General features: G+C 40.5%; 1 protein-coding gene across 3 annotated transcripts in view; it reads right to left on the bottom strand.

Annotated features, from left to right (window-relative positions):
• prkdc (protein kinase, DNA-activated, catalytic subunit) overlaps positions 1-12,706 on the bottom strand; it is a 248,835-nt gene that overhangs the window by 86,033 nt on the left and 150,096 nt on the right. For all 3 annotated transcript variants that reach the window (XM_043688290.2, XM_043688291.2, XM_087986422.1), the window contains 3 exons: positions 8,645-8,769; positions 6,879-7,028; positions 5,080-5,253 (listed from right to left, as the gene is read on the bottom strand). In XM_043688290.2, the coding sequence (XP_043544225.2) occupies positions 5,080-5,253; positions 6,879-7,028; positions 8,645-8,769 (449 nt within the window). The remainder of the gene's footprint in view (positions 1-5,079; positions 5,254-6,878; positions 7,029-8,644; positions 8,770-12,706) is intronic.

The raw sequence follows: 12,706 nt of genomic DNA, 5'->3' as shown, positions 1-12,706 counted from the left end.
ACACCATGGGCTAGATTTTACATTCCATTCGTAACAGGAAAGGAGAAGGTGAACTCTTAAAGTGTGTGTCATTGGCTGTAGACCCTTCTTTTCTACGCGCATTAGGCTGCCTGCCAGTGACCTAATTGAGGCCTGTAAGAGTGCAGTTAATATGAACCAAAAGGACGATAGTGTAGAACTTGACAAGTGCTTTAGGTTGGTGAATGGGCTAATAAGTGGCAGTTGAAATTTAATGCAGTAAAGAGTTTTTAAGTGATTCATTTTGGTTCAAAGAACATAGAGAATATAGAATACAGTGTATAATTCTAAAGGGTTGCAGGAGTACTGGATGTCTATGTGTAAAGATTATTGGACGTGGTAGGACAGGGACAACAGTTAATAAAGCATACAGTATCCAAGTTTTAAGAACAGGAACACAGAGTACAAAAGCAACAAAGTAATGTTAAACTTGGTGTGGTCTCTACCTTGGAGAACCATAATTTGGCAAGCACGTGAAGACATTACAAAGAGTGCAGACGAGATTTTAAAAGTTAGCAGCTGGCATAGCTGTGGCGCATCTGAGACTGAGGGTTACATGGATAACATGTTAATAGATATGGTCCCTCAGTACCTTAAGAGAATGCCAGGAGATAGGTAATGGGAGATGAGCAAGCAGTCAAAAAGGACTTTAGCAGATTGTACAGGAGCTCCCTGAGTGTATCCTGCAATCCATCAGGTTTTAGTTCTGAACACAGATAAGTGTGATAGTTCGTTGGAGATGAGCAGAAAAAAGTATGCTTATGACAGGACTTACACAATTAACGATATGGCCCTGGCGATGTGTTGCCGAACAAAGTGACCTTGGAGTGCAAGTGCATGGTTCACTGAAAGTGGAGTTGCAGGTAGAGAGGATGGTAAAGAAGGAGATTATTTGGATAAGTTTTCTGCACTTAAAGTTAACAAGGCACCGGGACTGAATGAGATGTATCAAGGATAGAGAAATGTGAGAATGTAAACTATAGAGGTGCTGGCCATAACTTTTCAGTCTTCTGTAACTCAGGGATGCTGCCAGATAGTTGGAGAACTGCACAAGTCATGTTCTTGTTCAAAACAATTATGCAAAGATAAGCCAACCAACTAGAGATCAATCAGTTTGGCTTTGGTGGTTTCAAAACTTGACAAATAAGTGTTAGTTACTATTAGTAAGCACAGACTTCTTAAAGGAAAATCAGGATTAACTAACTTAATGGAGTATTTTGAAGAGATAACAAACAAGCTTGATGAGGACAATGATGTTAATGTTGCGTGCATGGACTTAAAATGCATTTAATTGAGAACTGCACAACAGGTTCATTGACAAAGTCACAGAGCTCATGGAATAAAATGGGTAGTAGCAATGTGGATACAAGGTTGACTAGCATAATGATTACAGGATGTATTTTGGGCCAGAGAAGATCGATGTTAGGACATTTATGTTTCCTAAGTAATGATCTAGTTTTGCTGTAAAGAGCACAGTTTCAGAATTTGTAAATGATACAACACTTAGAAGCAGTGCAAACAGACAATTTTCTACACTGAGTGGTCAGGTGGTTAAGTTAACGTGGAGAAGTGTGCGATAATATATTTCAATAGGAAGAACATGAAAGATAATATAAAAAAAAGAGATGGTACAACTCGAAAGTGTGTACAGAACAGAAGGACATGACTGTGTTTGTACATAAGGTACGAATGATGACTGGACAGGTTGACAGAGCAGTTAATAATTGAATTTAATTTATTGTCACGTGTACCAAGGCACAGTGAAAACCTTTGTCTTGCAAGCAATACAGACAGATCACATAGTTAATAGCATAGATAAGCAAACAATAGGTAAACAGCAGCAAAACAAAAACACATTTACAGGCGAATGCTAAGAGTTTGAGAGTCCATTCAGTATTCTAACAACAGTAAGGTAGAAACTGTTTCGAAACCAGCTGGTGCATGTGTTCAGGCTTCTGTACCTTCTCCCTGATGGTGGAGGTTGTCCTTCCAGCCCGGCACCGCCTTCCTGACCTGCAGTCTTCTTCTTGACCTCTCCGCCTCCACCCTACTCCGACCTATCACCCTCACCTTGACCTCTTTCCACCTATCACATTTCCAACTCCCCTCCTCCAAGTCCCTCCTCCCTACCTTTTATCTTCTCCTGCTGAACACTCTCTGCTCATTCCTGAAGAAGGGCCTGTGCCCGAAACGTCGAATCTCCTGTTCCCTGGATGCTGCCTGACCTGCTGTGCTGTTCCAGCAATAAAGTTTCAGCTTTGATCTCCAGCATCTGCAGACCTCACTTTCTCCTCGAGGTTGTCGAAAAGCATTGCCAGGGTGGGATGGATCTTTGAGAATGCTTGCAGCCTTTCCTTGACAGTGGGCCTGGTAGATGGATTCTATAGATGGGAGGTTGGCCTTTGTGATTGTCTGGGCCAAGTTCACCACTCTCTGTAACCGGCTCCGATCTTGAATAGTACAGTTGCCATACTAGGTAGTGATACGTCCAGACAGAATGCTCTCGATGGCGCACCTATAAAAGTTGGCAAGGGTTTTGCCGTCATGCCAAATTTCCTCAACTGCCTGAGGAAGAAGAGACGTTGTCAGGCATTTGTAACCAGTGCGTCCACATGAAGAGTCCGAGGAAGCTTGTTGTTGATGACCACTCCCAGGAGCTTAACACTCTCCACTCATTCCACCTCTGTGCTGTGTAGGGGGGCATGAGTAACATCGCGCCAAAGGTCAATAATTCGTTCCTTGGTTTTGCCGGCATTGAGAGTTAGGTTGTTCTCAGTGCACCATTTTTCCAGGCGTTCCACCTCCCGTCTGTAGTCTGTTTCGTTGCCACCTGAGATTTGACTAACTATGGTGCTGTCATCAGCGAACTTGTACATGGCATTAGTGTGGTATTTGGCGATGCAGTCATGGGTATACAGTTGAGTACAGTAGGGGGCTGAGTACGCACCACTGGGGGGCTCCAGTGTTGACTGTTAGTGAGAATGAAATATTGTCCCCAGTCTTCACTGTGGCCTGTGGGTCAGGAAACTGAGGATCCAGTTGCAGAGAGTGGGACTTAGTCAGAGATCACTAAGTTTAGTAATCAGTTTCGAGGGGATAACAGTGTTGAAGGCTGAACTGTAGTCAATGAGTAGGATTCTTACGTAGCTGTTCTTGGTGTCAAGATGTTGTAGGGAGGAGTGAAGGACAAGTGATATGGCATCTGACGTGAATCTATTAATCCAATAGGCAAACTGGAGTTGGTCAAGAGTAGTGAGGAGACTAGAGTTGATTAATGCCATGACTGGCCTTTCAAAGCATTTCATGATCACTGAAGTTAGGGCCACTGGGCGGTAGTCATTGAGACATGTTGCATGAGCCTGCTTAGGCACATGGATGATGTTGGCCCTCTTGAAACAGGGACAGTGGCCGGCTGCAGGGAGAGGTTGAAGATGTCCAAGAAGACCTCTGCTAGTTGATCTGCACACACTCTGTGCCCAGCCTGGTACTCTGTCTGGGTCCCATAGCTTTCCTTGGATTCATACGAAGGAAAACTGATCTGACCTCTGATGCAGTGACTATTGGGATAGGTTCGTCAGCATTTGTCAGAATAGGTGTTAGCTCTCCACCGAAATCTGCTCAAAGTGAGCATAGAAGGCGTTGAGACGATCTGGGAGGGATGTGTCATCGTCTGCTATCTTGCACTCCCTCTTTTTAGAGCCTGTGATGTCATTCAGTCCTTGCCATAATCACCATAATAAAGTGAAAGATATCTTAAGTTTTATTAATAGAGGCACAGATTAGAGAAGCAAGGAGGTTATGATGAATTTACGTAAGACATTAGTTCGCCCTCAGCTAGAGTATCACATCCAGTTGAAGGCAATGTACTTTAAGAAGGATGTAAAAGCACTGGAAAGTGGAGAGGAAGTTTAATGAGGAATTTGAATTCTGAAGACCAATTGAAGAAACTAGAACTGCTCTAGATATCAAGACAAAATCTAAATCAAGATTTCCCGGAATGTCACATCTCTTGTTTGGGTGAACATTTCAGCCAAGCCAAAACAAAGGAATAGTAGCCAAGATGTCTACCTCATTCAGTTCTTAACAAAGAAAACCAGTGAAGCAGCTTCTGCTTGGCTTAATGCTAATATATCCACAGTTGTCTGCCACAAAACTCTAAACGAGTACATCAAAATCCACCTCATTAGCTGATTGACTATGCTGAAAACTTTCAAATTCCAATCTTTGATCTTTTTTCTCAGCCTTATGTTTAAAAACTCTTTGCACATTTTCTTGTTTAGATGTTTTAGTGTGTACTGAACATTGCATAAAAACAGGATGTGTTGAAACTCTCATGTATTTCACACACTTTGTCATCAGACCAAATTAAGGATATTTCTTTTAAATCAGCAAGTGTTGCGAAACATGATCATGCTATTGTTAATTATCTGCGATCGATAGGAGTGGAAGAGTGCAAGAAGACTTACAACAGCTTGTCTCTTCCCCTCTCATACATACAAACAAGTAGCAAAAGTTTGCAATAATATACATAACTTATAAACAGAAAATGAAATTACAAGTATGAAAAGTGCAGACATTTCCAACCCCAACATTGATGTAAGACTCAGCAGCGGGTCCAGAGAGGGGTGTAAAGGTCATTTAGGGAAACATCTTGCAGGCCTTTCCAATTATAACTGACCAATCATATGGGCATGGTCAGTGAGTTTAATGACTTTGGTGTATAAATGTTTACTCTTGCTGAGTATACTGATCAGAATGTGAAATAATGCAAAATAGATATAAACTGGAAGAATGGTATTACATTGACAAATACAGACATCTAAATTAAGTGTAACCCGTTAATCAGCAAATTACATCATTATAAAAACAAATGTGCAAAAAAAGAAATAAAATATAAAAAAATTATTGAAATACAACAAATCTCAGTATATTCAACTGAATGCTTCCTTCAGTCAAGTTAGTTTATAAAGGGGCTGAAGTACCTCCATAAAGATTAATCATTCCTCCTAAACTGTCTAGATTTTTTAAATCATGAAATCATTTTTGTTCTTAATTCCATACCTGTAATTGTCATATATCCACATTAGAATATCATACATTCTCTCTCGGCAAATGGGAGATGGATGAGAAATGAAAGCCACCACCGAATGTAGCAGCTCTTTCAGTTCTGCTGACTTCAACTTGTCTTTAATCCTATATATAATGTCCAAACAAACCCTCTGTCGGTCTTCATCCCTTATAAGAGAAACAGATTAACATGCTGTAACATTTTTATGGAAATCACTATGCAAAATCTTTGAACTCAGGCAGACCGTTCAGTAACTGAGGGACACCATGACCAAACACAATATGTAGTCACCAGCTGTCTGCACACTCTGAAGGCGCAATCTGGGTCTGAAAACCCAGCAAATTTTCTAATTCTCCTCTAAGGATGAAGTGCTTCTCCAATTGTATTAGCCGGGATCAGCAAATTCAACATGGACTGGAGATCCATTCTGTTCTGAAATATGGTCATATTGGACTTGAAATATTTGCAACTTGAAATTCTGCTTCACTCTCCACAGATACTGTGGGACATGCTGAATTTCTTGTTTATATTACCAAGAGATCCACCTATCTGGCTTGGATCGATTTCCCTCTGGGTGGCACATACACCACAAAGGTACCAGGATACATTTCCATTATATTTAAACAATTATATTTACCCTTCATGAATCACAACAGAAGTCTCAATACCCCACAATGATACTGAAGTACATCCAGGTCTTCCTTTTCAGTTGCATAACATTTTATAAAAACAAAACAATGTTCTTCAAAACAAAAATAGAGGTGGTTACAATTACAACATTTAAAAGACATTTGGATGGTACATGAATATGAAAGGTTTGGAGTGATATGGACCAAAAGCAGGCAAACGGGACTCGTTAAGTTTGGGATAACTTGTTGGCTTGGACGTGTAGGACTAAAGGGTATACTTCAGTGCTGTATAACGCTTATGAAAAATAAAACTTATTGAACTTTGAAGTTAAGATTTACATATAGAAAACACGATGCCGTTTCTACTTAGTAAGCAAGTGGGAATCTATTTCAAATGGTCAATGATATCAAAAGTAAGCATGTACACACAGCATACTTGTAAAACATCTGAAAAATGTTGGCATCTGAGTTGTCAAAGTTCAATGAGGGTTAACTCCACAACAGAGAGTGCCTGCAAGATAAAACATTGGCAATACCTATGTGGCATGCATTGATAGGCACGTGAACAAACTTGAACCATTCCACCATGCAATATATCCAAAGAAATTTTGAAATAAACAGGCTTGCATTTATTTAAAGCATTTCACGGTCATCAGTTGTCTCAAAATACTTTACAGTCAGTCAAGTACTTTTGTAGTGCAGTCATTATTACAATATGGAAACATACTGTCTGGGGAAACAATATGTAATGCAGACAATGTGGCAATGCAGTGAATGTGTTAATGCAGGACAACATGCTACGTAAGTATAACATGGGTTAAGATTAAGAACTACCCACTGGCAGTCTGCAACCATAATAAAACTTTGAGAAGAAAACGTCTATAGTACTGCGTACTTTGGTCCTAACAGAGAGGGATAAACCAAAGTTATTCTGAGCCATTCTTATGTAATTCCTTGCACTGGTTTAAAAGTTACATTAATGGAGGCAGGGGACACATTAACCAGCTGGGGAAGACCAGCACAAATTTAGTGAACTGGAAAAAAGTGAAAATGCATTTGTGCTATAATATTAGAAAAAGAGAACTAACTTAAATTTAATTAATACTGTAAGAAACAGAAAATAGATTTTCATATCACCTAACCAAGATAGTTCACCTACTCACCTATGACTCATGATCTGAGTAAAATCCTTGCTCTTCAGTTGAATATGGATGTCAGGGATTTCCTCTGCCCTATACATCACTACCTCGAGGCAGTGCGTTTTTAGAATGCCATATAGCTTTGGCATTAGGAAAAATACAGCATTCATAAACCTTGAAAACAAGTAATCACAAAGCACTTTAGAACTTCAATTGTTAGTACAAAATTCAATGTCCATTTAAAATTGCCATTACACTGATTGACAAAACAAAATTAGTGTTTCACCATGTTGTAATCAGACAGACATGATTAGCAAGAGATTAATTCAGATTTCCAGATGACTGCCACAAGGTTGCATAATTCCCTTTTAACTAAATGATCAGTAATCAGACAAATATCAGAAATAAGACCTTACAACTCTTTCTCCATTTAAAATTTTGAAATCTATCAGTAGCATTGACTTTTAGCACTGCTTAGTGGGAGTCCTCTACTATTTCGGAAATAACCCAGAATAACTAAATTACGACCAATATTACAGGAAGAAAAAGCATTCCATCTATTTATTCACTGAACATAAGAGCATGGAGTAACATGCCTCAGGTGGCAGTAAATCGGAAAGGTTGATCAAGGGCCTTCCGGCCCAGAAATTATTTCCTGCAGAGATGGGATGGTAGCAGGGCTCTGTTACACCAACACCCTGACTGACTGTTACCTTCCCATCTACAAGTCCACCATCTCCAGATATAGAAAATTCCATCCATCCGCTGCAAATGCATAGAAACCTGTGAAATTATGCTGTTCTTGCTAAGAAAATAAAATTAAGGTGACACTTTTTATCCCATTCAACTAACTTTCATCCAAATCTCGCCAGAGACCTGAGCATTTTCCTGTGCAATCTTTCTAATTCTGATAGATAAAGCAACTAACTGAGCCTTGCATAAAATCAGTGCTGACCAAATTTAATCCTCACGAAGTCAGCACTAAATTTACAGCAATTAAAACCACAGTGGGATTTGATTTTATTGTAAGCGTTGCTAACGGTCTAATGATTTAGTAAGGTATTACATTTCTCAGGGCCTTTCAATTATTAGCTTATTGAAACATTGCTGGATTACAGTCCATAACTCTTTGGAAGTCCATGGACAATGTAATGTTCAGCTGTGATATTGCCTCCAAGTCAGAAGGTTGTGGGCTTATGTCTCACTGTAGAGGATGAAGCCTAACAGGTCTAAGACTCCCATTTGAATAGAATTTTAGAGGACTCCACAACTTTCAAACAATTTGACAAATGGCAATCTCACTCAGAATATGCTGGCATAGTTAAGGATGCTATTCAGGAGCTATGATTGAGGAATACTATGGTGAAGATACAGCAATGTAAAGGGAACCTTACTCTGAATTCTTTTACGCCTTTTATCTGGAAATGCTATATACTGTCAATGGAATTCAGAAGTAGAAACATTCTGACACACTTTGCAGTTTAATGGATGCAAAATGAGTCTAAAACTTGAAATGGCAATAGAAACAAGTTTTCCACTTGCTTCTAGCATTAACTTATTCAAATCTTCAAAACTTCAAAACAAAAGATCGAATAAAACCAAAGTATTTCAAGTGGGCTACCTAGTTCAGCTCAGAGCCTAGTTCAGCATTCATGCCTATGAAGTCAATTTACCATTCAATTTAAAATAACTGGAACAATTGAGTTGCTACACTTGTTTCTCTGAATCCGGAAAGGAGTATCCATGTTGCGAGGTTGTGAAGAGATGCATTACAAGTTTTTAACCATTACCTGTCAGCAAAAGGTGGAAAATGCTTCACAATCTTGCTCAAACACACAATAAACTTGTCCTCCTTTGTGTTGTGAAGTTGTTGTAATTCCTTGACAACCAAATCATGAACTGCACAATCCATTGGCTGCAAGATAAAAATACAATCAAAACATTAAACTCCACAGAATTGTAAATCAAAAGCTGGACAAAGAAAATTACAATAACTACACTGCTTCTCTAGGAAAAAAAAGTAGAAAATTACAGAAAAGGAACAACTTCAAAACTGTAATAACTGGGCAAAATGCTGCGAATACTGAAAATGCTGGAAATAGTCAGCAGGTCTGGCAGCAATATGAAGATAGAAAAACAAAGACTGATAACTTTTCACCTGAACTATACCTGACTTAACGACATGCTCAGTAAGGAATTCGGGAATCTTTGCTTTGAGATTCTTGTCGAGTTATTTACTGTGTTTGGGTGGCTACTGTTCCTTTAACTTCTTTTGAAAAGCAAGTATTTCTGGATTATTAAGAGCTGACGAGCAATGGGAATAGTATTCAAACTCCTGACAGGCTACTATTTTCAGGGCATTTTACTTAAATTCTTAGTTTAGCATTGACAATAACACCATGATACATAGGAGATAATTGGTTCAAAAGGAGAAAGATGTCTACACTTTAATGGTGACAAATTAAAAGATGTGCAACTCTCATGGTGGAAATGCAAGACAATTCATTCATATATTTAAAATTATGAGTAGCACAGTGGCTCAGTTGTTAGGGACTAGAGCTCTATTCCACCTTTGAGTAACTGTGTGGAAATTGCATGTTCATACCGTGTCTGTATGGGTTTCTACTGGGTGCTCCAGTTTCTTCGCACAGTCCAAGATGTGCAGGTTAGGTAGATCAGCCATGCTAAATTGCCCTGTAGTGTCCAGGGACGCGCAGGCTAGGTAGATTAGCCACTGTGAATGTGGGATTGTAGGCCACAGTGCAGGGTCTGGGTGGGGTCATCTTCAGAGGATCAGCACAGACTTGATGGTCTGAATTGCCTCATTTTACACTGTAGGGATTCTCTGATTCTATGTCCCCACAGTGTAACGGGGAATCGAATTTCATTTTAACCAATGCAGTGTAGGCTTCCTTATGATCAGGGAACTGAGCAATAAAATGTTTACGAGAAGGTAAACGTTCTTTTTACAGCATTTCTTATAGGACAGGAGGAACAGCAATGCTTCCACCAAACCCTTAACCCCATCTCCATACCCAAAGCTTCAGCTTTTCCTCTGCCAAATGCAGCCTCTGAACAGGTTAGGTGAGTGGTCAGATGCATGGCAGATGCAGTTTAATGTGGATAAATGTATGGTTATCCAGTTTGGTGGCAAGAACAGGAAGGCAGATTACTACCTAAATGTAATCAATTTAGGTAAAGAGGCAGTACAAAGAGATCTGGGTGTTCTTGTACACTATTCTGCATTAGTGGTGCTGGAAGAGCACAGCAGTTCAGGCAGCATCCAAGGAGCAGCGAAATCGACGTTTCGGGCATTTTATTCCTCATGAAGGGCTTTTGCCCTTGGATGTTGCCTGAACTGCTGTGTTCTTCCAGCACCACTAATCCAGAATCTGGTTTCCAGCATCTGCAGTCATTGTTTTTACCACGTTCTTGTACACTAGTCAATGAAGGTAAGCATGCAGGTACAGCAGGTAGTGAAGAAAGCTAATAACATGCTGGCCTTCATAACAAGAGGGATTGAGTATAGAAGCAAAGAGGTACTTCTGCAGCTGTACAGGGCCCTAGTGAGACCACACCTGGAGTATTGTGTGCAGTTCTGGTCTCCAAATTTGAGGAAAGACATTCTGGCTATTGAGGGAGTGCAGCGTAGGTTCACGAGGTCAATTCCTGGAATGGCAGGACTACCTTACGCTGAAAGACTGGAGCAACTGGGCTTGTATACCCTTGAGTTTAGAAGACTGAGAGGGGATCTGATTGAAACATAAGATTATTAAATGTTTGGACACTCTGGAGGCAGGAAACATGTTTCCGCTGATGGGTGAGTGCCGAACCAGAGGACACAGCTTAAAAATATGGAGTAGACCATTTAGGACAGAAATGAGGACAAACCTCTTCAGCCAGAGAGTGGTGGCTGTGTGGAATGCTCAGGCCCAGAGGGCAGTGGAGGCCCAGTCGCTGGATTCATTTAAGAAAGAGTTGGATAGAGCTCTCAAGGATAGTGGAATCAAGGGTTATGGAGAAAAGGTAGGAACAGGATACTGATTAAGGATGATCAGGCATGATCATATTGAATGGTGGTGCAGGCTCGAAGGGCAGAATGGCCTACTCCTGCACCTATTGTCTATTGTCTTTTCCCCCCCATATGTTGCAATCTCCATCTCCCCCAATACTCAGATCTCTCACTATCTTCCTTTCATAATGGGCTCCCTCCCTAACATCTAGATCCAAAACCTCACTGCTCATTCATCTCTTGCTTGATACAGATGCGACCATTCTTGCCCATCAGCTAGTCAGCCTGCCAACATTGCCAATACTCGGCCAGAATTTGGAAAGCAAATGTTACAACAAGGTCCTGTGTCAAAAACAACAAGAATTCTAAATTCCCTGATATGTAAGGTGTTCTTCCAAACCCTCATTCGGGAATCAACCCAATTTTCACCATACACTGTCCTTATCAATATTAGGGCTATTGTGTTGTAAGGAAAAGAGAGAGAGAGAGAGAGAGAGAGAGATCAAGCCTTCCAATTTTGAGTTTAAGGAACACATTAAATTTTGTCTTTCCAGAACTAAAGGATCAGCTGAAGCTGGTCACAAAAATGCAACATAAAATTCCTGATAAAATAAGAACAATAAAATCCCATTTTGTTGACATTGTTACAATTGTCAACAGTAGAAAAGACTCCCAACTCAAAGCACATGCAATTTGACTGTTCTTCTTCGGCAGTATCTTGTGGTTGAGGGCGACTTACTTGCAAACAAAAAATGAATTTTAAGGTGACTGAAGAGTCCAGTGCACAGTCTGTCACCGATGTGGCAGACACCACCCCGATGGTGAACTTTGAGAGGGTATGAGTGAGTCTGTGTAGGAGGGACTGAGTATGAGTGAGGTTTGAGTGAGTTTCTGAGAGATTGAACTTATGAGGGAGGGAGGGAGGCAGTAAGTCTGCAAAGGAGTGAGTAACTCTGAGGAGCTGTGTGGGTGATTCTGGGAGGGAGGTAAATTAGTCTGTGAGGAAGGAGTGAGTGAATGTGAGGAAGGGAGGGAGTAGGTAAGGGACAGAATGAGTGATAGGGTCTATGACGGAGGAAATGAATCTGAGGGAGGGATGAGTGAATCAGGGAGGAATGAGTGATAGAGTCTGTGCAGGAGAATGTGAAAGAACTTGTGCAGATGGAAGTAGTAAAAAAAAGTCTATGAGGGAGGGAGGCAAGGACTGACAGAGTCTGAGAGGGAAGGAGTGAGAGATTTTGAAGAAGTGAATCTGTGAAGGTGAGAGTCGATGAAAGAGAGATTTTGCAACTGTGAGACTGACAGACAGCCAGACACACACAAACCCTCGCCATCTCTTCCTGTTCTCTCCACAAAATACAATTCACAAAACAGGCTGGAAGGCAGCCCTCTTGCAAAGCCCACTTTTGTACTAATTCTGCCAAGACCAGCTCACAGTATGTGTCATGAGAAGCAAAAGCAAGGTCAACGTTCATTAAACTTAAATCTTTAGTGCTTCCTTGATCCACACATCTTGTTATTGACGAACAGGACTTGGGACCTAGTCCGTCTCTCTTTAGCTCTGCTTCCGAAGTGAAAAGGCAGTTAAAGTTTTATGATAAAATATGTTGTGAAGAGGTCAGTGTTGGACTGGGGTAGACAAAGTTAAAAACCACACAACACTAACCTGGGGTTGTGTGATTTTTAACTTTGATAAAGTATCTTGCAGAGCTCTCTTAACGATCTTTTTTATCACTCACCTTCTTGAAATCCACATATAAAACTTGCTCATGAGCGCCTTGGGGAGAGAAAAAAATTGAAATTTGGCCCATCCCACGTGAAGGTGGGAGTAGGCTGAGGA

Source organism: Chiloscyllium plagiosum, unplaced genomic scaffold (assembly GCF_037043375.1).
Source record: "Chiloscyllium plagiosum isolate Xiang-an unplaced genomic scaffold, Cpla_swu_hap1 HiC_scaffold_4, whole genome shotgun sequence".
Lineage (NCBI taxonomy): Eukaryota > Metazoa > Chordata > Chondrichthyes > Orectolobiformes > Hemiscylliidae > Chiloscyllium > Chiloscyllium plagiosum.
Note: the sequence above shows the minus strand (reverse complement) of the source record. Positions and strands in the feature narration are given on the sequence as shown.